Here is a 23,869-nt window from a genome sequence, read left to right on the forward strand (position 1 = left end):
CCACAGATACATGACAAAGGCCTGCCAGTGGGTATGCCATTTTTGGAAGGTCCCTGAGAAACGTGCATTATTTACGTTGGTTTAACATTTTTATTTTTAGTAATAAATATGGCAGATCAGCGACCAAGCACTTCCCAACAGCTGTCGCGTCAGAACCAGCAGCAGAATCAACAGCAACAGCAGAACCAGCGTCAGAACCAGCAGCAGAATCAACAGCAACAGCAGAATCAGCAACAGCAACAGCAGCATGAAAATCGTCAAGGTCGAAAACGCAGACTATCGATGAATCGAAAGAAGGGCAATAAGAAAGGTGCTCGGAAACAGGACGAAAGTGTGGAACCGATAATTAGTAAGCTTCTTCCGCCGGTCATTCAAAGTTTGAGCACGTGTCCGCCGGACGGTGAAATGAGTGCGTTAATTGCTGCCCTCCAACCCTTACCCGAGGAGGTAGATACAGCGCTCAATATGGTAAAGGACGATCTGCATCGCGTGCTTCAGCTGTACAACGATAAAGTCACTATCTATGAGTTCGGTTCGATCAAATCGGCCTTGCTGCTGAAGGACAGCGATATCGACTTTTACATTCATTATGCGAGCGAGAAGAACGACCGTGCTGAGCAGACGAAACTGATCCATATCATATGCTCCCGCATGGATAGGGATCCTTGCTTTACCGGTATGGTAAAGATACTTGGGGCCAAGGTGCCGCTGCTGCGTGCCGTGCACGTGCGTACGAATCTTCAGTGCGACATCAATTTCAGCAATGCGCGTGGTTGCTACAACAGCAAGTTTATCCACGCCATCATGAAGTACGACGTGCGGATCCATCAGCTGACGATGATAGTGAAGTTTTGGGCACAGTGTGCCTACATTCTCACGCCCCACAAGCAAATGAACTCGTACTGTCTCATCATGATGGTGATATTTTACCTGCAGACGCGCAAACTACCCGTAATACCATCGATCGAGGACATGCAGAAAGGTATCGGACGGATCGAGTTTGGACCGTGGAATTTGGGCTATCCGCAGGAAATTCGCTACAAAACACTGAACGCCAACACGGTCAAGGGGCTGCTGATGGGCTTCTTCAAGTACTACTTGGAGTTTGATTTTGCTAAGAATGTGATCTCGCCGTTCGTCGGAAGGTTGTTTTCGCTGGAGGAGCTCGAGAAGAAGACGATCCGCGAGCTGGTACCGTATTACCGGGCGGTAGAACGCGAAGACTATCCGGAGTTTGTCAGTGGCCCGTGCGTATCGATACAGGATCCGTTCGAGCTGAACGTAAACGTTGGGAAGGTGCTGCGCATGGGTGCCCTGTTGGATCAGATGAAGCTGAGCCTGAAGCACGCGTACGACCTTTGCCAGCGGCTTCAGAGCAAGGAATTTTCCAAGCTGCTCATAGCTCTGTTTACCGATGTGCAGCGGTGTCCCAAGAAAGTGAAAGAGACAAAGAACCCGAATGCTCCCACACCGTCCACTTCATCGAGTGCAAGTCCGAGCAGCACAACGATCAATGGTACGGTAGCACCGCAACCGGGTCCATCCGTTGGCAGTAGCGTACCACAGACCGGGTCCAAGTACACATGCCGTTTGCCACCGTTCGAGAATGAGCTGTACCTGGTGAAGCAGATACTGCAGGCACGGGATCCGGGCCGTAAAACGATCATCACGGAGGAACGGATCAGACAACTTTGGTTGGATTGTATGCCTGACTTTATTGAGGACATTCTGCGCAAGCTGTACATGGTGAAGGTGGAACTGATCGACACTCCGGCTGTTGCTGGTGAATCGGGCGCTAATCGTACCTACCAGCTTACCTGTGAACGACAGGTGTTTATTGCCCGCAAGCGCATCAGTATTTCGAACGAGGAGGATTTGAAACGCGAAATCGAAATATCCAAATCGAAATGGGAACGAAACCATCAGCTACAGTTCAATACGCGGGCTGAGATGGTTGCGGTAGATGGTGCGATCGAGCTACGCGTACCGATCGATCAACCGAAGAATGGTCCATTCCGACTGTTTATCGATACCTGCTTCCTTGTGCACATTCGCAAATGTCTCCGAGGGTACTTTATGGTGATGTTGGCAAAGGCAAAGGAAAAAGCTCGCCAGTCAAAGCAGGAGCTGGCAACGGTTCATGGGCATGGTATGGATGGAACAGTGGATAAGAAAGCTCCTGTACAAGTACTGCCAGCACAACCGAATGATGGGATGGGTAACATGGAGTTAAGCAATAGTATAAGAGAACAAGCGGACAGGTCACCGGCGCTAGAGGCCAGTATGGGACAGCCAATGAGTATAGACAGGGAAACTAATAATACGGGTACGACGGTTGTAAGATCCACCAATGAGAGCTAATGTAAGCGTGTGTACTCTTTTATAGCACTAGGTTCCGTAGGTTGATAACTTTATTTTATTTCTTTTATATCCTACTTCCTTTTCGTTAGTTAGAATAGGATGCTGCAGATGGGATTTGTTTTAAACGTTCATATTTTCATTTTTACACTTTTCGCCTCAAAAGTGACGATTATGGGAGGATAACGCAATCGAAAGCGTTGACAAAATGTCCAAAAAGACGAGTTTAATAAATAAGATTCAAGTGTTTCGTTTTAATCACATGTGGTTCATTATATTACGATTCTGATCGTACAATATACAAATCTCCGTCGCACTCTCAAATTTATTCCATTTCGAGCTGCCGCATGGTATTCTCTTCCTTCGGGCGCAGATCTTCATCATCCGAATCGAGTGGAGCTGCTTCCATGGCTTCCCACAGTGTTGTATCGGTTTGATCGTCCACCGATTCACCCGTCGTGTCCATCGTTTGGGTCGTTTTTTTCACGCGTGGTTTATGCTTTCGTTTTGCCTGCATACGATCGAACTCGGCGATGTATTCCGCATAGTTGCTGGTGTACCGGGCCGGTTTATCGGACAGATACTGGTCATTTACTAGTCCCGCCGGAAGTTTCAGTACATCGTTTAGCATGAACGCAAACAACCATACAACCAGAGGTGTTTTCCCATACATGTAGTGTGCCTCTTTGTGGTAAAACAAGTACCCATCCAGCTTCGGTGTGGTATCAGGAAAGGCAGGATAGTGCGCCCAACAGGCTTCCATCGCGCCTTGTTGAGCTAGATCGTACAAAGGTAGTAAACTTAACCGGAAACCTTCCTTCCCGTTCGCCGTTTCCGTATCGAACAGTTCGCCAAGACTGTGGTCGTAAAATTTTGACTCGATCCACGCGAAACGAAACTGACAATCACAGCTAACTAGATCTATCTGTGCGAGCACGAGTGCGTCAAGTATGTAAAATGTGCGATCTTTCGCCAGGATGCAATCCAGCACGATCGCATCACGCAGCGGCCGTTTCGTACGGATCGAAGCAATCGAGCGACCCCGCTTATTGAACGCGATCGCTAGCCTTTGGCGAAACACTAACAAACACCGTTGCCCTACGGGACAGGGGCGGACGAGCCATTGCTCAAGATCATCCGGCCGCTCGTGCATCCATTCCGACTGTTGCACCTTGTTGGCGAACAGCTTCGATGTGATGATGCGGGTTTTGTTTTTTTGCGGCCGTTTCGTTTGGTTCTGTTGGCAATCCATTGATTCGTATGCATGCTGTTCCGTTTCGAGCTCTTCGAGCAAACCGACCCGCCCGGCATCCAGTTCCAGCTCGCGGCATCGTTTCTGTTTGTCGAGCAAACGTTGTCGTCGTTCCTCCTGCAGGGTGGCGTCAGTCCGTCCATAGTTTTTGTACTGGTCAATGAATTTCGAAGCCGGTTCGTCTGTATCGGACATTGTGGTGAGGATTACGGTTATCGTTGAACAGCAAGCACTACAGGGAACACAAAATTACAGCGAACACAATTTGTTTTGGCGAAGTGTTTGTTTTGAGTTGAAATAGTAGGTGATATCATTTGATCTCCTGTGAAGCCATTTTGATTCATGGAGAACAGCTACGTGAGTTTATTTTCCATGTTTTTCTTATTTGAGTCAAGCGAAATAGGTATTTTATAGTTTCTTAAATTTTTCAAAATACTTTTTGGATTACAACAGAGGTTTTATATTTAGTTAGTAGAAGTAAAGAGCGATTTGTAAGTGTTGTGTTGTGTAATTTATTATGTTAGATATTCTTCTCTATTTCCCATAGTGCACTGCATCCGTATTATATTCGAGCTTTCAACCGTACCGCATAGACGCTCGTTTTCAAGTTCATGTCAAACCGATTGCATATCTTTAGGTATTTTGTACGCCCCTATAGTTAGGCTAGCCGAGTAGCACCACATCCTTCCCAACAAATTTTCACACATTTTGATTCGCTTTTCCTTCTCCCGTTTGTCCTATCCTTGGTAGTGTTTAAAGTTCCTGCAAAGCACGTTACAAAAGTTCCCGTAGTGTTTGCAAAACGTTACCATTTAGCTGTAGGCATGGTAATACAGCGTGTTTGGCGTAGTTCGGCTGCTTCTTCGTCGCTCAATGTACCATCAGCGTCAGCTGCTGCGACGGTGGTCACTTCCGCCATTTCCTCGGCGGGATCGTCCGTGGCAGCAACAGTTGCAACAAGTGCCTCAGAAACTTCGTCAACAAACAGCAGCAGTGTGTTGGTGAACGCTACCGAACCGGAAGCCAACGCTGGGTTGCAGTCGGGCATGAGACAGGTACGGGAAGTATACACCCACAAGAACACGGTTTTGTTTGCATTTGAGAACGGTTTTCTTTTGCTGCAGAAGCTGAAAAATACTCTTTCCGGCGAGGCCACGCTGGAAGCGTTGAAGCAACGTTACGGTACGGGTCGTTCGTTTGTAAGCCAAACAGCGAACGATGCGGCCATCAAGTCGCTGGAGCTGCTGCGTGCCAACATCCAGTGCTACTTCGACAAGGAGGTGGATGCGATTGTGAAGAAGTTCCATCAAACGTACTTCGTGCCAGCGATTCGAAACATTAAGGAAAATCTTGGCGATGGCGCTATTTCCGACGAGGCACTGAAGAGTGTGTTCTGTTCGCTGCTAGAAAACACCAAAGCACAGTACGCAAGCCAACTATCGTCACCGGCAGGCAACTCACTGTCCCGTGCCAACACTCCCGGCATGGAGCTGAGTGATTCCGATTCCAGCACTGATAATGCACCGGCCACGGGAACAGCTACTAGTCTGCTGCACCAAGCGTTGAAACGGAAGCTTCCCGAACCGAACCAGCCGGATTTGTTTAAGCGGCAGTACTTCTTGCACGGTCCCATCTTCCCGCACGCCCAGTATCAGAGTTTAACCCCATCCCAAACGATCAGCGGTTCCGGATCGAACCTGGTGGCCGGTGCTGTTGCATCACGAACGACGCCCGTGTCCTTTCCAACCACCGTCATCACCCCGGAAAGCTTGTTCATACTCGACTTTAAGGCAGCCCGTGCGCTGGGTATTTCCGACTTCCGCGATCGTCTGGCCAACAAACATCCCGAGGTGCTACGCTACTGTCCCGACACGCAGGACCGGGATTGGTTGTTGCAACAGAAACAGGTCACGCCGCTGAACAAAAACGGACGGTTCTTCCTACTAGCTCTGGACGATGTGAAAAAACTTATCGAACGAAATGCGTTTGAGCACGCGGCACCTGGTAGGTCCGGTGACCTCCATGGCTTTAAGGTGACGGAGATGATTTATGCGAAAATACAGAAGCTGTTAAAAGAACTTACCGAACGGCAACGGGCAACGGATGGGTTCGAATCACCGAAGGTACCCGTAGCGGTGGCTGCAAGGCCTCCACGCATCTCTTCGCTCAGTTCCTCGCATGCGACGCTGACGGCACTATTGTCGACGCCCCACTCGCAGACATCCAGTGAGCCCGTGAGTAGTTCCTCTACGGTGGCCAACCTGGAGGGTGTCGAGTTGAAGCGTAGTTAAGTCTGATTCTAGTTCCTCTGTACATATCAATCGAGAAGCGGGGGCAGGCTGCACCCAACAGTGTTCCTGTCGCCGAGAAAACGCATTGTATATTGTAACGTATTTGGGCGCGTGGCCACGTAGGTTTCTTTGCGTCTACTTGATCGAACTGTGTTGTGTACGCTTTCGGTGTGTTTTGGTGAGATTTTCACGAATAAATATATGTACATAATGGTGTTGGCAAAGGGCTAAACTTTTATTGCGTATTTGATGACACTTTGCTAAAAGAGTCGTGTGTAGTTGCTCAGTCTCTATAAGCCAACACAACAACCAGTCACACTTTGCTTGCAATGAATTCATGATGGCTTCTGATTGCATACTTGTAGGCGTTTTGCAATTTGAAGCAAATTCGAATTAAGCAGCGTTTTAATTGTTTTATAGAGAATTTAAGCTGAGAGGTTACATTCGTCTCTTGCATAAATTTTCATAAAATTAATTATTAAAATTTTTCATTAGAAAACTTAAGTTTAAAAAGAAAAAAAAATTAACTACACATCATCCGTTGTTTAAGTGTACCTTTGTGTTCGGGATACAGGCAGAAGCCAAAAGCTTCTCAGCATGCGGAAATGATTTTGTGTTTAAAGATTTTTCTCACCACTCCTCCTCATACTCCGTCGACAAGTGTTCTACATTTGAAAAAAATCAGGGACAAGAAGGGAACGATATGGGGAAGTTAAGGAAAAACTTCGCAATTTAACGAAAGAAAAGGAAAAACAACCAGTACCAACAGAACTCGTCTGATATTTGCATGAATGGTACACGGAGAGATGGAGAGAGAAGGAAAGGAAAACAGAGAGAGAAAGAAAGAGAGAAGATAAGGTAACTCTTTGGCAACAGGGAGGGGTGTATGTATATGAGGGAGGTGAAAAAAGAGATGGCGATAATTGCAATGGGAGGTCGTGGAAAATGATGCACTTTTGATGAGTGACCGGCACACATTTGCCTGTGTGTAGGTGTGCAAGTGGAAATGAGTGCTGGTAAGCGTTCAGGAGAAAAGCAATGACTGCATCTCTTTCTGGCGATTTTTGCAATGGTTTGAAATTTTAAATCAGGTTTCATAAATTTGATTTTTTGTAGCATTCTAACTAGCAGATTAGCTAGCATTATTTTAACATTTATATGTTCTAATGGAACAAAAATGTATTTAAATTTAGTGATGGGAAAATTTGTTTTAAGACAGTTCATTAAAGTTTACAAGTTTTGGGATTTCATTAGATTCGGTAATATTTTAATTTACTTTTGATGGTAAAGTTTTTGCTACTTTTTGAAATATTTTTCAATTCATTCTTTGGTCTTGGATATTTATTAATGATTTATTTTTTAGTTGTTTTTGAGTTCGACCAACTTTCATACATGATGATTTATTTTATTCTTCAATGTCACGTTTTATATTTTTCCAGAAATGTTCGTTGTTTTGTGTTATTTTTGTTTTTGTCCTTAATTTCTGTGGCACCAATTACTAATTAGTTAATTAATTTGTTCTTTATACTATTCTAAACATAGTCCTTATGTTTTATGTAACTTACACCTTGTTTACTACAAACCCTTCATCCAAACAAACACAGGTGTACGAACTCTTGGCTCAAAACACGGACTTAGACTCAGCGTAAACGGAACCATACCCCCTTCCACACTTAAGTACCATTTGCTCCAATTGAACCGCTTATTTGCATGCAATTCTAGCGATAAGATGAAACAAAAACAGCGACCACACGGTACCATGCTCTTTGCAGCTCGCTACCACAACGGCAGAAAAACCACCACGATAAAGCCGGTGCCCAACGTCAGCAGTGTGCTGAATGTGAGTCCTGTGTGAGCGCTCGGTGGGCAAATCAAAACAACTCCCCCAACACGCAAACCAAACCCTTGCGTGGGTGTGTGTATTCGGCTCTCCGTGCACGAGCACGGCAAAAGGATGCTAAAACACCGGCTAAATCTGGTCCACCGAAAGTACGGAGAGCGGCAGAGCGTATCATGCCGTGAAAATCCCGGCCACTTTGAATGCCGGGCCGGAGTGCTCGGGGAGAGGCTGATGGGCGCTAACACACACGTGATCGGCTGGAGAGATCTGGTCGTTGCGCAAATGCGTACCGCTGCTGGCTGCCAGGGGTGGGTTTGTTGTGTGGTGCATCGGTATGCCACCCGAGCCCGAAACGCACAGCCGGCATTTGTTCGGTTCATGCGATGCACACGTGAGTGCTCTCCGGGGTGGGCCCGTGGTACGCGTACGGGCGAACGAGATGGAAGATGGAAACCGATCGGGCCAACGGGCAGATGCGCACTTATCGCGGCATTGGTCTTGATTACGTACAGTGATGGTAAGCGATTGGGAACTGTAAATTGATCAAAATATTGAATCTTTGTTATTGAATAAGAAACAAAACTGTTGTAACATTTAAAAAAACGTTATTCACATTGTCCAAGAAAACTGTTAATGTACAGGACAATTGGTTTGGGTTCTTAAAGCTGTCATAATGCATGGCCTACACTAATATTTTTACTGTGACTAATTCCAGTAGTAAGTAAAAAAGAGTCCCGCAAAGTAGTGATGCGAAATAAGGGAAGAACGATCCTAGTGCAATGGGTCCACTCTTTCTCTGGAGTGAACGACATCTGGTTCAATAATTTCCCTGCTCAATTCCTTTCTGAAACCAATTCAAATATTGTTCCTCGAAACGACGCTCCAAATACCGCTCCTTTGAACATTCACAATATTTTTCCGCGCTTTTGTTTTAAAATCAACATCGTGTGTATCTCCGTAGTTCGGTCATCCAAGAGGCTTAATTCGGAACTTTTGTCATCACTACTGCAAAAACCAATTCAGTAGGATTTACAATATAAACACATTTAAGGAAAGAGACACTGAGTGAAAGAGACAATGCAAATAGTACTAATTAAGCAGACTTGTTAGATAATAAAAAAAAATAATTTGAGAAAGGGAAAAATGTATAAGAATAAAAAACATTTATTTAGAATTTTAAATTAATAAAGAAATAAAGATTTGAAGAATGAAATGGAACGAATGGGGAAAAAAAACATATGCTTTAACAACAAACAGAAACATTTAGAAAAGACTCTCTTTTAAAAAATAACTCAAGAGAATTTTCTTAAACTTATACCCATCACTGTACACACTCGGTCTGTGGGTGCCGAACGGTAGCTCAGTTTGCCGCGTGCGCTAGCGAGCGTGCGGACTCACGCAGCAAACGTTCAGTTCATTCATCGCTTTGGTAGTTGTCGAGTGTGTACTTAGGTCGGGTCCGCTTTTCCGTCACGACGAAAATCCGTTTTCGCTGTCTAAGGCACCGTGTTTATTCCGGAAAGTAATAGCAAAAGATAACGAAAACGAGCGAATCAACCTTCGTGCACCGAGTGTGTGTATGTGCGTATTTGCCGTCGAGCAAAGCCCGTCAGTCGTAGTTTGGTCCTTTTACGCCTAGCTGGAAGCGGTATTAGTCGGTACGGCACATCAATGATTTCCGCTCGTTTTCGATTGAGTGTATCCCTTCCGCATGTGGCCGCGCGTATCTAGTGTATGATAAATAGTAGCAACCAGCTCAGCTGAAAGCACACGAAACCAACGTCACTTCACCATCGTTCCAAACGCAGCGTAATCGGCGACTCCATGCGAATCGTTGTACCGCGGCTAGGTCGGTTAGCATTTCGTGATCGTTACCATTTGGTGCCACGTTCCACACCGTCCGTGGCTGAAAGGACAACGAACACCTTCGTTACTCGGGTTGCGGGTGATTGAGTTTAAGTTAAATAAAAATGCCGCATCGTCGTTGCCCCATACACCGCCAAGGATGTCTCGGGCCCGTCTCCGAGGCCGCTTGTGGGTGCTTTTGAAGCAGGGCCCGAGAGCAAGCGAGAGCAACACTAGTGCGTGTGTTTGTGTGCAAAAGTGAAACCGGGCGGCACCAAACCCTTGCAGCTTGCGGATTCGAGTGTTGTGCAATGGCAGCAAATCAGGCAACCGTTGTGCACTAATGTCGGGCCAAACGCATCAGAGACTACTACCTGGAAAAGAGCTTTAAAAACAACTATAAGCGAATGGCAGATTCGGCACAGTGAGTTTGTGTGCAACATTGCACCGGTTTGCTACCAAACCTAGAGCTGTGCGTTTAAAACAAACTGCATGGCAGCAGGTTTAAAGAAGGGAATCGCAAAACGTGGCAGGAGTCTAGTACGAGTCTGCTGGAGCACGTGGCCTTCAGTGGAAGCTTTAATCGATTAACCGGTACACCGAAATATGTTTCCATTCCTGGCAGGCAGGGGCTTGGGATGTTGGGAAAGCAAGTGTGGGAATGTCGGGATTTATTTCACACCGTTAGCATAAAGTTTGAAGTTTTGTTTTCGAACTGCACTTTTTTATGCTTGTTGAAGAAACAAGTGAAAATTGTTTGAAGTCGAAGTTTTTTTTCGAAATCGAATAATATTTCGAGTTCGAGATAATATTTAAAGCCTAAAAATAAACTACTAACTAAAATATAGAGCAATAAGTACAGGAAGAATCATTCTATACATTAATTCACTATTAAAGTAATAAAGTAATAGAACTTAACGAATAAAGGATATTTTTAAAAATAAAATGTTTAAACAATAATTCCAACGTGAGTATCGAATAGCTTTCACGATTGTGGTGCACTTGCAAGATATGAATTAAATTATGGTCGTAGTAATCGGAAGTTAGTAGTGAAAATAAAAATCGCGAGTAAAATAGTAGGCAATATTAAAAAAGCGAGTGATTAAAGAGCATTCCAATCGTTGCCCGTGATTCACACATGCACCGGAAGTGAAAACGTTTGCAACCCTGAAACGAGTGTTTTAACAGCGTGTTGTGTCGTCGTGTGTGCAATATTAGGAAAGGAGTTTGTTGTTCATATGCTTCTGTGCATTTTGCAGGCCGTCAGGACATTATAATAATAGTCCGTGTGCGTATTTTTTTTATGCTGGTTTTTAGCAGTAGCGGTAGCATTTTCCCGTGCTTGTAAGCCACAGTGTCTATCATCGCGGTCGCGGTTGTAAAAGTGTGTTTAAAAAAAAAGCGCAAGCAAGCCGGCCTGGTGTTGTTCCGAGGCGCCTTTAGTCGATTGTCCCGCAGTGCGTGTGGTCGTGTGAGTGTGATTTGTGTGAGCTTGAAAGTTTAGAGCACGGTGCCAGTAAGGTGGTGTTCTGTGTGTGTTTTTATCGGTGTAAAGCGTGTAGAGCGAGCGGCAAAGTTAAAGCAAAATAATCTGAAAAAGAAATAATTAAATAAAATAGCCAAACGTCCCTCCCGGTATAGCCACACGGTCAGTGTGTTTAGCGGGAAAATTTGTGTGCGCCTGGTAGTGAAATACCGATCGTACGGAGGCCATTTTACCGTGTTTTTGCTGTCCACCAGGAAATAATTCTCCGCCTCGTTGACGCTACAGCTACCGGTGCAAAACAAACGCAAAACCCAACCCCGAATACCATCCGTTCGTAGATTATCGAACCGAGCGACGCGCGTAAACAATATGGAGCACCAGAATCAGGACCTCGGTGTGCACCCGGGCAACAATCAGGCGGAGGTGCCGAACGATCCAGGGTAAGTGGAGATGGAACTGGAATCAATCGATCTAGAAACAGGGTTAAATGTGTGTTTGTGTAATGGGCAGTGGGAGAAAATGAGGCGAACAGTAGAACGAACTACCCCATTTGGAACAGGTCCCTTTTGGGCCGAGTGTTTGGACAAGTGGAGCTGCAGTTGGGTACTTGGACGACAAGATTAAATGTGGTGTATGAAGTTACTTGTAGCTTGTTTTTATGCCAGCACGGTTCGATGATCTCTCTCTGGAAGTCTAGCCACGTTTAAGAAATGTACAGAAAGTTGAAGAATTCTGAGTTCCGAGTCCTTGATTATTTGCTAGTAGTCTCCGGTGGAGTTTGATAGAGTTTTACTTATTTCACTGAGCATTTACGAAGCCATTTAGAAAGTCTTTCCAAACGTAACATCTCATGTCAGTAAAAGATGATCGTACAAAAAGTACTCTGGTTGAAGGTTTAATTTCATTGTTGGGCATTCTTTTTTCAGTTTTTTATTGCTTCAGAGCTGAAGTGGATGCGTTATAGTTCATGTATGAAACATGCATTTCAGTTTCGTGCATGTCAGCTTGGGAAGGCATTTCGAGCGTTCCTAGACCAACAGCCCTGAAGTTAAACTCCTGCCGGAGTCTTCTTGCCACTGGGATGTTAATTTGTTCGCTCAATAGCTCGATCGATGAGACGACTCATCGTTGTTTGAACAGTGCCGGATGAGCGGAACAAACCGCGGGCAGAAGAAACTGAACCGGTTGCGATTTGAAATCGGGTCGAAACCGTTCTGCAGTTGAATCTTTTCCCCTACCGATGTGTGTGAGTCCGCTGAGTCGGGGTATTGGTATCACTTGATTGAACATCTAACTACAACACACGCGGTTCTTGCTGCTGCTGCTGCTGCTGCGTGTTTGCATGTCCCATGATCATGGTACGTCACTCTCCTAGCCCTGGCAAACTCCACTGCAACGAAACGTGTCGAACGTCATTCGACGGAAGTGACGCGCGCTTTTTTTTCTTCTTTCCTTCTCGCCCATATCCTTCATCCTGCCTAAAGATCGCTATAGTCCGGTAAATGTGCCCTAATTAGATATTTTTACGCCCGTTGGAACCATTACCGGTTTTGGGAAAACGGAAGGTACCCAGGTTGGGTAGGCACGACGGTGCGGAACAACCGACCGAAGGCGATGTATTGGAACGTGCGAAGCTACGACGACGGACTGACTCCAACCGGTAACTAGCTCATTAGAAAGTAGTCTCTATTTTTAGGGATACAACCCCGCAGTCCCAGGTTTAGGAAGATATGGGTGGGGTAAAAAAAACAAAATTGGCACGTTCACTTGTTGGAAAGATCAGATGCACCTCTACTGCTGTTGGTGCTGGTGTTCCTGTCGTACGATCGCACACCATTCCAGATTGACGGATATGTGCGAGTTGGATCGTATTGAAGAGATCGAATTTTTTAAGACTACAACCCAAATTTCCTACTAGCATTCGTCCGATATTCCATATAGGGAGCAGATTCTTAACTCCATCCCACCGTCGAAGAGGCGGGCGTTTGCACAAGTCAAGAAACGCCGGCTAACGAGCAGCGCGTGACCTTTCTCAGCGCGTTTTTCGCGTCATGTTTTCATGTTTTACGTAACACCGCAACAAACGTGCTTCGGGTCGGTGTGATCAGCACTGATACGTACCGCAGGGAAGGAAGAAGAGCGTTCGCGTTAAATGCGTTAAAGAACAGCGCGCCGAGATCGCGTTTGCCCGTTGGCATTTTCGGTGTGGTGCTGCTGCTGTCTGCTGTGCGTCGTCGGAGGGAGAAGAGACCTCCCCCCCCCCCGACACGATGGTTGATGCGGACGTCAGCCTTTTTGGTGGAAAAATGCGCATGCGCCAGTGGAGTAACTCGCGGGAAATTCACGTTTCGTGGTGGGCTTAGTTTTCCTCCACCGCGTGCGCTAGACGGCTGTTCGCTGCTGTGATGATGCTGGTGGTGGAAATGAGAGCCGTGAGTGATGATCGGTTACCAGGCAACAGTCGGTTGGTGACCAGAGTGTATGCACGATATTCGTATCAAAGCTAACATACACACACTAGCATGCACTTCAACTGCATCACAAATTAGCTCATGGTTGCATTCGCAACCGAGACCCGGCACAGGGGACAGTAATTTCCGCACTGTGTACGAAGCTCCATTCCACGTCCAGCACTCTCTCCAGCCTTCCTCCCTGAAGGCACAGTTCTGTGTGTATGTTTTTTTTGCTTGCTGCCGGGCATTCTATTTGCTACGCTACGAGTAAACCTTCGGTCCAGCACAAAATGATCATAGATCATTGCATTTGCCCCAATGTAACGGCAGAGACCTTCGGCGAGAATAAACACCGTGACACCGTGTTGTCGGTAGTTTGGACTAATACTTACAGCAGCTTCCACCCTGATGCGAGATGACCTTTGTGCAATTGAGGGCGTGTGCACGCGCAATATTATGCTTTAATCGATGTTCGAAATCAAATTTCCCAAAATATATTGCATTAGCAAACCCGCAAGGCTTGTCGTACGGGGTTGGAAAACCGATGACAGATTAATTGAGTTTTCCGGGGATGGATCGGGAAGCAAGGCTAAGCCACGCTCATTAGAGCTGGATGTGATGATGCACAGCAACGGGTAGAAGTTGCAATAATATAATTAATCGACGTTAAAGTTTGAAGTTGTTGCCCATTAAACATTCACCTTTGATCAGGGTTAAATGTTGTTTTTAAATGGTTAGATGACATTAAGTTTTTAGTCATTTATTGGCTTGATGTAATTACTGGGCGACTAGTATTAATTAAAGGCTGATACTGATTATCCCTAATGTACAGAACGCTAGCTCAAAATCTACAAGGATATTAAGAGAAAACTCTGGCTCTATGTAACGGTAGGTTCAGCATGTAGGCATATCCATGATACATGAAAGATGTACGGAGCCCCATTTTTGGGGCTTTATAAAAGAAGAACTACCTCTTATCTTGGCTGGGAAGTGAATCCATATGAAAGCAAACACATTCAAAAGTACGCGAAAAAATAGTTTAATAATATAATATACATTTTGGCCATACTGTTTCTAGTATTTCTCCATAAGTGCCGTAAGTGTTCCAATTATGGCTATACTCAGTCTTCAAAGCAAAATCTTGATTAAGTTATGAGTGAAGCAACACGTGATGTAAATCGAAACTTCATACAAACGATACAAATTTCGCATACTGCCATAATTGGATCCCCGTAGTTCAGTTGTACCAATGATTGACGTACGGAAAAAAGTGTTCATTCTCGAAAAAATAGTGCAATTATTTAATGTGCAGTAGTATCAAACAGAATATTTTACGTCCCGATGTTATTTTTACCTTTAATACTAATTATCAGCTTAAATTCAGTTATTTCGACTATGTACAATTTTTGCATACTAGATTATTTTACATATGTAAATGTTTACAACTTATGATGCATAAGTGTAAGGAAATGTCAATGTTACGTGATAAAAAGGTGTTTGTAATTTAAAATCACCATATGCCGTTAAGGACGGAATATAATGCTCACTATTGCCATAGTAGGTGCCAATCAGATATTGAAGTATTTAATTAAAGATCAAAGGTGAGGAAATTTACACTTTAATAATAAGTAAGAGACTGGGAATTGAGCTGTATTTTGCCTTCAATACAAAGAGGATTCAGTTCAAAAATGAATCATTTTCGATTTTACTACCTTTTGTTTCCAGCTTTTCGAAAAATGCCGAGTTCCACGAATCATTTTTTTGTTATTTTTTGACAAGAAACAATGTTATTAGTCTTTTGAAATGTTTTGATTCTATTAGCTGTTAGCTGTTAGCGCGCTCGTTATTTGTGGGTATAAAATGTTGGTTGGTAAATTTGCAATTTTAACTAAATTTTAGCAGCGAGAAAATGTAAAGAATAGGTTTTTATTTCAACATAGTTATATCGTTTTATTTCTTCCAAACTTACAATTTTATAAAACTAATAATTGCTTGCTAATAGCTTCTTACGATTTGAATGCTTCTGACATATGCTTCTAATAGAACGTTTGCAAACATTATTGTAAGACGCTTTTCCTATTTTCTTCGACGCCTGAACAAAACCACTAATGACCCATCTCGAGCCACTGCTTCCCGTGACATTTATGCAAGCAACAAATTTGACCACAGCTGATTGGTGTGCCTTGCCGCATGCAAATAACGCTTACGCTTAAACTGTTCCCCCACAACGTCATATGCAACGATCCATCCGCCACGACTGCATGGTCATGCTCGCGCGTATGGAAATTGTTTCCCGCTTCCCGCCATTATCATTATCCGACGATTATCGTTATTACTTTGACAGTGGGGTACGGGATGGAACGCTCTGTCACGAGTGCAGCACTGGTTACCGCACAACCCCAAGCTATGCAAATCCCACCGGAGCGGGTTTGCCAAAAATCGGTGGAAAATGGTGGATGGTGCTTTTCTTATCCTCCCGGTTGTGGTTCTTAAGATTGTGTTGTGGTTCAGCGTGTGTGTGTGTGTGTAAAGGAAGTGTCTTATGCAAATCTTTCCCATAACGTAACGTGTCATTTAATTTACATTGTCATTTCTCGTGCATAACCACAATGTTCGCACGGTTGCATCTTGTTGCGTGGTGCAGTGTGTTTTCTGCTGTCTTTTTTCGTCTTTACTCATTTCGGTTGCATTTCGATGTCGAATGACATTTTCGTGCTACACTTTCCGCATTTAGCTTGTAGTAACGCGCTGTGATCGAGGAACGCATCAACATACCCAATCGTTAGAGGGTTGAATGAAGGGTGTAGGAAGGATTGGAGGAGGAGAAAGTAGGGTAACACAAAACCTCCGTAGTAACGCATTTATTTCAACACCTTGTTCGTGAAATTCGCACGGTTTAATCAATCGTGCCCGGCTTTCGGTGCTACTCAGCTGGCAATGGCAGTGACAACGGCCCGTAAAATGGCGTCGGTGCAATCGGTACATCCCCATACACACAGACCCACACAAGCTCGCACAATCTCGCGAATGCACCTGCGGAATACATCTGCGATGTACTGCGCACGATGCAATTGCGTTGTGTCTTAATATGACTGTTATTAATACTACATTAATGGTAGTACCAAATGTACGATTGCTTCCATTTCGATACGAGTTGCCGGTTGTATCCGTTGACTCTTTCGCAGCATAATTGTGTGGTTGTATGGCTGCGAGATGTACACGGCCACGTGCCATTGATGAGTGCGATACGCACAAAGATCTTGGTGAGTCCGCGATTGATGTACGCGTTAGGTATGCTTACACCACCGGCAGACGACACCGTACATCGTACGTGTGGTGATGAATTATTACAATCGAATGCAGTACCAAAATGGGTGAGTGAAGTAAGTTGGGGCGCTACGACACAACTGATCAAATTAGTACCTTTCATAAATTAACCATATCGGTTGGCATGGTGGTTGCACAGCTGCACCTGTTCTGGTGGGTGATGTGCCTGCGTGTTCAATACCGTACTGACGGACCATTATGGTCAATTGCCAAAGTCAGTTGAGCATATCTTTGAAATTGAAGGCGTGGTGAGCCTGACGTGATGTGTGTCTGGTTTTGTTTGGGGAAAGAATGGAGGAGACACTGCTACATTTACACTAAGAGACATACAATTTATATGTATCAACATAATTTCAGATATACGAGCAATTTCCGCGAAATAGTTAAGATTATTATATCCAAAAAGTGTGGAAGACGTTTAGAAGCATTGAGTAAAAAATGACCTTAACACATGACAGTTAAGGGGAAAACAATTAATAAGACATTACATTCCAACCTCGCATTTCTCAGAAAGTGTCAACATCAAACGATATTTGAATTAATTTCGAAGATTAGTTCGAAAGATGTGCTTCTCACTAGTCAGGTTCGGTATTAAATCTCAAACGTACCATTCTCGCCTATGTAGCACTATCTATCCTGCTGCGTGTGAATAAAATTCAAGGAATGTCAAAAGAAGGACTTCCGTCACAACCTGCAAAATCCGAGGTTACAATGCAACAAAGGATAAGACTTAGCCATACTTCTATGTTCTAAGTAGGATTCTTCTATGTGCTTTTGTTAACTGTCGCGGAATGTGAGTTATCTTTTCACTTTTCGACACTTCTAGTGATCATGTTGTTGATCTAAGCTGTCCGTTGTCTAAGCTGAAAATGAAATAAAAATTCATCGTTGGGTCGTTTGGTAATTTTTTCATAGCATGATTAAGTCATACGATTTTAAACAGTCTCATGCGTTGCATGAGTTTGAGCTGTTCCTTTACGTTTAGGCTTAACAACCTTGTAGGTAATACCTGTCACCCAATCATTAGTCAGACTTCGTAAGGGAGGATTTGTACATATTGGATTTAGTGTAATAGTGACTTCATTTTATATCATTTTTTATAAAGCGTCTAGTGTTGTATAATTCGCTTACGCGTGGTTTATTGCTGTCTCTTGTTATTATAACTGTATGTATGTAAACTGCTAAAATTAGACTATTTGATTCTAGTGTTTCTGGTTGTTTTGTGGTACGGCTTACTGTTCCAGGGCAATATAGTACAGCGGTATCTAATGTCTAATTTAGTGGATCTCGTAGGTTTTGATACTTTTAATATAATAATTTTTATCTAGCCTGGTAGTTTTGACACTAGAAGTTCTGAAAACTGCTCGTGCTTGTAGTATTCGTTCCAACAGTGTTCGTTCAACGTTGGTATTCATAACTCAATTTAACCCGATTAGTCCAGATTAACCTGGTTAGTGGGATCAAACTGAGATTTAAAAGGAGTTCATTATATCTTTAAGCTTTTACCTGTGACTGTCCGTGGTATTCTTCAACAGGTAACCCAGGGCAAAATTTCACATGGTTTTGGAACTGGGCTTGTTAAAGAGCATGTTAAGAATATTTTTAAACCCAGATGAGTCATTTAGCATCTTTAACTATTTGCACTTACAGAATCGGTATAGTTCTTCCATACATCCACCTTCCACACTGTTTTGCTGTTATTAGAGCGATGTTAAGTATTCTCGCTAGAGTCTAATTAGCAATGAAAAAAATGTGATTCGTGCTAAGTCAGGCATCATGTTATTCCTTCTTGGAAATATTTCAACTCATCACCACTTACAATTTGCTTTCGATCGGAGTCTGCCCGTTTGCTATCGCTAAGTAGAACGAGCATAACCTTCAGCAGGGACGGGAACTAGCAGTAGAGAATGGTCGGCACGACTTATCAATCAAATCGGAGTGACAAATCGGTGCAGCTTCACCGCATGCTTTACCACCCTGCCGGCATCCCTTCGGCTGGTCCGTTATAGACACCCAGTCAGGAGACACCATTTGCAGGAGTGTTCGGGCCCCAAACCATTTCCTCCCCCGACCCTGCCATGTGCCGTGTACAGTGTCGTGTTTTCGGTTTGCGTGTTACAACCAACGACGCCAATGTTTCACCCGTTAACCCCGTTTTTGCCATGCCGTTACGTGCGGTAAGCAACCAACCGCCAAGTTTGTTTGCTCGGTGGATTTTCAATTATTATCGGCAGGAGGTTGGACCACCGGCCCCCGTAAGATGGTACGAGTGTGGCCGGAAATAGCTAGAACCGAGCGGGATGTTGATGCTGCGGTTGATTACAATCGCAATAATTACTTTCCTTTGCTTTGCCAGGGACGAGACGCATCCACCAATGCGAAAGGGGCAAGGATTGACGGATTTGCGCCTAATCAACGGTTCGACTTCTGGCGCAATGCGTCTAGGTTGGTGGTTGCTGTTGCTGGATGCCGGGCACCGAAGCTGATTGTGTTTATCCATCAAACAGTCGATTTACTGTTTGGGGTGGATGGGTTTTCAATTGTCGATTGTTTGGCCGTTGGGAGACTCGTTGAAGTGAAAGATTTAGTTGAGCTGACTTGAACGACAGGACGCCTTTGTATGGGATTTCAAGCTAATTCTTTGTTGATAATGAAAGACTTAAATGCCTTCCTGTTACAGAATCATGCTGAGTAGGCTTATTAGCCGAGCGAAACCATTTACCAATAGATGGCGCTAGTGAAGCGAGTAATTAAAAGCGATAATTGTTAAACGTCAATAGATAGTGAATCGACGTGAATTATAGCTTTTAATTTAATCAAATAACAAAAGCATTTTACATCTTATAAATGGTTGTGTTGCTGCTGATTATAGTGTAACGCATCGAGCAATGGTTCATTTCACATCCGTCGATCAGTCTCAGAAGGAAACACTCACCGGCAATTGGGAGTTTTTCCCCGCTATTTTAGGATCAGTTTGTTCTCGGTTGCTAGCAGCAGCTCCGGCATTTTCAAGCTTCAACTGTCTGTCGTGTTTCTACGATTGAGTGATTGAAAAGTGACTCGGCATTCGGTGACTCGGTTCGCGGTTGATTTTGGTTTTGCACAGCGGTGCGTTATTTTCGACCAGACAACCAGCGTTGAATGATCGGAAATACATTTTAAACGCGGAGTACGAGACCGATGGGAAGATTCACCCAAGAAGACCGATCGGGCACGTACTGTTTCCTAATGCTGGGGCACAACCGTGTTGTCGATTGAAGTTTATGGCTGTGGATGAAATTTGATCTACCACCGCGTGAAGCGAGATGGGGTTTTGTTTCCTGTTTGGTGAGACAATTTACTTACAACAATCTTCAGGGAGGCTAGGTTTGGCTTAGATAAAAAATAACACATTTCTTTACCTTACAAAGTAACTTGGCGCCAACATGACTATTACTCATGTTTTACTTTCCTTAAGTATTGTAGGAATGAAATCGTTTTTTTTTTCTTCAGTTCGTACGCCGGATGACTAAATTATGTCAAATGTTTGACCCTTACCGATGGTTGGGATGGCTGTCAGTGAACACTATGTAGCAGGGGTTGTTTTAGATTACTTTTTTTCTCTTCAAACAACTCAACCAATCAATGTAAAGATCGCACTTTTACACACCGAGCTGTAGACGATCGAGTGTGGCTGGCGGCGAATGTATCGCACTACCGCACAAGGCAGTGGATGTTGCTAACGCATCGTGCTACAACAAACCACGTGCTAATTGCTTTGTCATGCATTTGTTAAGTGGTGAGAAGCTTATGTTTAGAAATAAAAAAAAAACATACACACACTCATACAAACCGTACGGGTAGTGGCATCGGGCCATGGTACACCCGATGGGGATGCGCTTGCAGTGCATGATGATGGTGAGCGATGAAATTGATACTTCTTCGGATAGGGCATAATGGATGCGGGCGTCGCGCGTTGATCAGCAACCAGCTCAGGAAGTGTTGCTTCAGATAGAAATGGTTATGCTGGTTGGCTGTGTGAAGGAATGGCCGTGTGTAGATACATCAGAAGGGGGTGATCGGTTTGATGCAATGAGGATCCAGTTTGGAAGTGTGTAATAATTTATTTTAACCGCCCCGAAGACACACAGGCTGTCATGTGTGTGGAGTAAGATGTCACATTAATTACACGCCACGATCTGTTCTAATGTGTCCATCAGTTGCTTAAAATTACTCTTGTTTAAGCTTAAACATATTCTCACACATTAAAGAGTAAAAGTTGAAACAAGGCAAAATATCATCACAGGGGGAGGTTTACCTTCTTGTTGTGCTACAAAACTCACACGCTAGTGGGAACTTCATTTCCTACCCGTAATGGTTGCCAAATTACCTTCATTTTGATTTCGCATGGACCTAAATTTAAATATCGAACACTCTGGGTGCGTTCGGCCCAGAACCCCACAAAAACAACCGTACCGGTGCCGGAGCGATAAAGTTTTATTTCTTCTCGCCGAAATAAATCGACACGCGGCAACATTGGGGTAGAATTGGGGTTGGAAATCTCCTTTGGCACACATACGCACAGCTCCCATCACGCTTTGCGCACGGTACTGGGGCTTGGGGTGTTTGGAGAACAAAATGGAGCACGCTTCGGGTACGAGTCAAGTCGTTTCGTGCTGTTTTATTGTCTATCGATGTATCGGAAATCGGCAACAGAAGTAACGCGAGTACGTTCGTTTGCTCCTTTTTTTCGGAGGAGGTATTGCGTTGATGTGCTGTGGAAAAAGCACGTGAAGAAGATCGGTTGTACAGCCGGCAAGTAAAGAGGAAAAAAAAGGATAAATCCCTTCGGAGTCTCATAAGCGTGGAAACGGGCGGATCATCATCACGACGGCTGGGGCTGGTAGAAGTAAGAAAGAAGAGAGAAGACAATGTTCCGCATGGGGTGTGGAAAAGTCGAGGACGACGCAAGCCTAGCTCAGATGTCACCAACAAAAACAGAACCCAATAAAGAACTGTAAAAAGTCCAACAAGATGACCTCGAAGATGCCGGTACCGGAATGGCCCGGATGCTACGAAACACTGACACCGGTTCTCTTCGGTAGCAATTTTGCTTCAACCCAAGAAATCTTGGATACCTTTACTGCAAGACCAACCCGAAAACCCTCTTGAGAGACACCTACTCGTGCCGTCAGTGCTGATTGTGGGTGCTGGAAGCGAGCAAAAAAAAAAAAAATACCTCACAGGAGATCGTGGTTGGGATTGCTTCGGGGCTCTAACCTTTGGGGATCTTCTTGTTGTCCCTTTTGCCGGGTGGGGATTGACCTGGGGATTGTTGTCTACTGGGGTTGTTTTCTTTTTGTTTCTCAATTACTTCCGTTTTGCCCACTTACTTTTCGGGGCAGCAGTGGGTGGATTTTATTTGGGTCACGGTGAAGACACATTCCGGCCCAGCGTGGCCCGGGTGCCTGCATGCTCTCGAGCTAACCGTTACAGGGCATCATCTGCAGCGGCACCTTCGGATGCTGGCAGTAAGCTTCATATCCCTTACGGGCCGCTTCTGCCTGGGCAAGGAATCGTATTTCATCCCAGTGCACACACCGTTCCACCTGCCGATAAAATCCCTTGTGCCGGCAGACGGAGCTTGTATTGTTCCTTCGCCCAGAACCGTTTTGTTTGGGGAAGTTGTTTTGCGGCGGACATGGGGCATCCCTGCGGTTGCTTGCACTTGGCGTATGTTTTATTTATTCTTCACTTTTCCGACGATGGCGGTGCAGTGATTCTTCCAGGAAGAATCCGAGCAAGGCGTGGGTGGATCGATCGAAAGGTTTGTCTTGGAGGGCGTAACTGGGAGCCAGTCAGTTACGGGCGCCGGGACGGTCAAAATAGTGTTGTAACAGTAGCTGTAATGACGACAGTCTCGTGCCCCCGTGGGCAAGACCCGCCAAAGGACGATAAGAGGCACGGACATAGAAAAACTGGGAGAAACAACCATCGGCCATTTCCCGCTGACTTGCAGCTGAAGGCAAGTTCGCGAAATGCCGCTTGTGTGCGGTAGCGGACCAGTTGGTAGTTATTGTTATTCGGCCCTAATGGTCAAATGGCGGGTAGTACGGTGTGGGTCGGGTTTCTGCGCAAAGAAAGCGAAGGCTAAAGCTTTGTGTTGTTACATAACAATAACAATATAAGCAGGAGCCAGCTATCGAGAAGCAGGATCGAGCTTTCGGCATAAGAACGAGAATCGGAGCGTGAGTGACAGTCGGGACGGGTGAGAATGGCTGTTATGCCATTCCAGCTTGCTAAAGGGAGCGACTGATCCGAATGCCGCACTGAGATGAGAAGTGAAGTGGATTCGTACGGGTGGCAAGTTGGGCGGTTGTTGTTTTCTTCGCCTTTAACCGGAACAGCACGCCCGGCGGAAGTCGGTCGGATTTGAACGGTTCAGTGCAGGAGGTTCAGATCTGGCCTTGGACCATGCCCGTTAACACCGTGTGTCACCAGCAGGAAGGAATTGCTGCTGAACTGTTTCCACTTGTTTGCGATCCGTTTGCTCATCTCGGGGTGTTTCCCATTCTTAAGCTGACTTTCCCGAAGATACCTCCGTTTGTTCCAATTACTATCACACAGAGCTTCGTTCCCGTTTCCCTCACATCCCTAAAAAAAGCTGCACAACTGAGCGTGCCATAAAACACCCTCGGTTTTTGGGACAGATTTTGCCTTTTCCTTCCGGCTCTCTTGGTGCTTGAAGCTTTATTTTACTTCCGGTTCGTACGCACTTCAAAACCGGCGGAATACCATCTGTTTGGAGGCTTTTCTTTAAACTTCGTGATGCCGTTATTTAACGAATGACCCGGCGAATTGATGCGTAATGGTGTAGGTTTTTGGAGGGAAATGGGCAGAATAGACAATTAGATATTGAGATTGCTGTACCAAGTGGGTGGACCATAAGCTGGGTTTTACCATTTGCTTTTTTGCCGTGTTGTAAAGAAAGCGGGACCTAATGACACGAACATGAATAAAATTATGATTTTTTTGCAT

At 44.8% G+C, this 23,869-nt stretch overlaps 4 protein-coding genes across 4 annotated transcripts in view; 3 read left to right on the plus strand and 1 right to left on the minus strand.

The window, feature by feature from the left end:
- Positions 1-108: 108 nt before the first annotated feature.
- LOC128712765 (uncharacterized) lies at positions 109-2,361 on the plus strand. The gene is made up of 2 exons (XM_053807638.1): positions 109-134; positions 210-2,361. Exons 1-2 carry the CDS (start codon positions 109-111, stop codon positions 2,359-2,361), a joined length of 2,178 nt encoding a protein of 725 aa, XP_053663613.1.
- A 322-nt stretch (positions 2,362-2,683) lies between these two features.
- LOC128714882 (snurportin-1) lies at positions 2,684-3,805 on the minus strand. The gene has a single exon (XM_053809764.1). It carries the CDS (start codon positions 3,803-3,805, stop codon positions 2,684-2,686), a length of 1,122 nt encoding a protein of 373 aa, XP_053665739.1.
- Positions 3,806-4,434: 629 nt separating this feature from the next.
- Positions 4,435-5,901, plus strand: LOC128714508 (deoxynucleotidyltransferase terminal-interacting protein 1). Its single transcript, XM_053809383.1, has 2 exons — positions 4,435-4,665; positions 4,735-5,901. Exons 1-2 carry the CDS (start codon positions 4,435-4,437, stop codon positions 5,899-5,901), a joined length of 1,398 nt encoding a protein of 465 aa, XP_053665358.1.
- Positions 5,902-11,440: 5,539 nt separating this feature from the next.
- The window catches only part of LOC128712766 (RNA-binding protein Musashi homolog Rbp6-like), a 246,009-nt gene continuing 233,580 nt past the window's right edge, over positions 11,441-23,869 (plus strand). Inside the window, exon 1 of the mRNA XM_053807639.1 lies at positions 11,441-11,512. Coding sequence (XP_053663614.1) covers positions 11,442-11,512 — 71 coding nt within the window. The 5' untranslated portion in view covers position 11,441. The remainder of the gene's footprint in view (positions 11,513-23,869) is intronic.

The sequence above is a fragment of the Anopheles marshallii genome, chromosome 3, assembly GCF_943734725.1.
Source record: "Anopheles marshallii chromosome 3, idAnoMarsDA_429_01, whole genome shotgun sequence".
Classification (NCBI taxonomy): domain Eukaryota; kingdom Metazoa; phylum Arthropoda; class Insecta; order Diptera; family Culicidae; genus Anopheles; species Anopheles marshallii.

Bases quoted from the DNA above. Each gene is read 5' to 3' on its own strand.
- LOC128712765 (XM_053807638.1), top strand. From the start codon at position 109: ATGGCAGATCAGCGACCAAGCACTTC. The intron at 135-209 runs CCAACAGCTGTC...CCAGCAGCAGAA, and splicing joins GATCAGCGACCAAGCACTTC to TCAACAGCAACAGCAGAATC.
- LOC128714882 (XM_053809764.1), bottom strand. From the start codon at position 3,805: ATGTCCGATACAGACGAACCGGCTTCGAAATTCATTGACCAGTACAAA.
- LOC128714508 (XM_053809383.1), top strand. From the start codon at position 4,435: ATGGTAATACAGCGTGTTTGGCGTAGTTCGGCTGCTTCTTCGTCGCTC. The intron at 4,666-4,734 runs GTACGGGAAGTA...CTTTTGCTGCAG, and splicing joins TGCAGTCGGGCATGAGACAG to AAGCTGAAAAATACTCTTTC.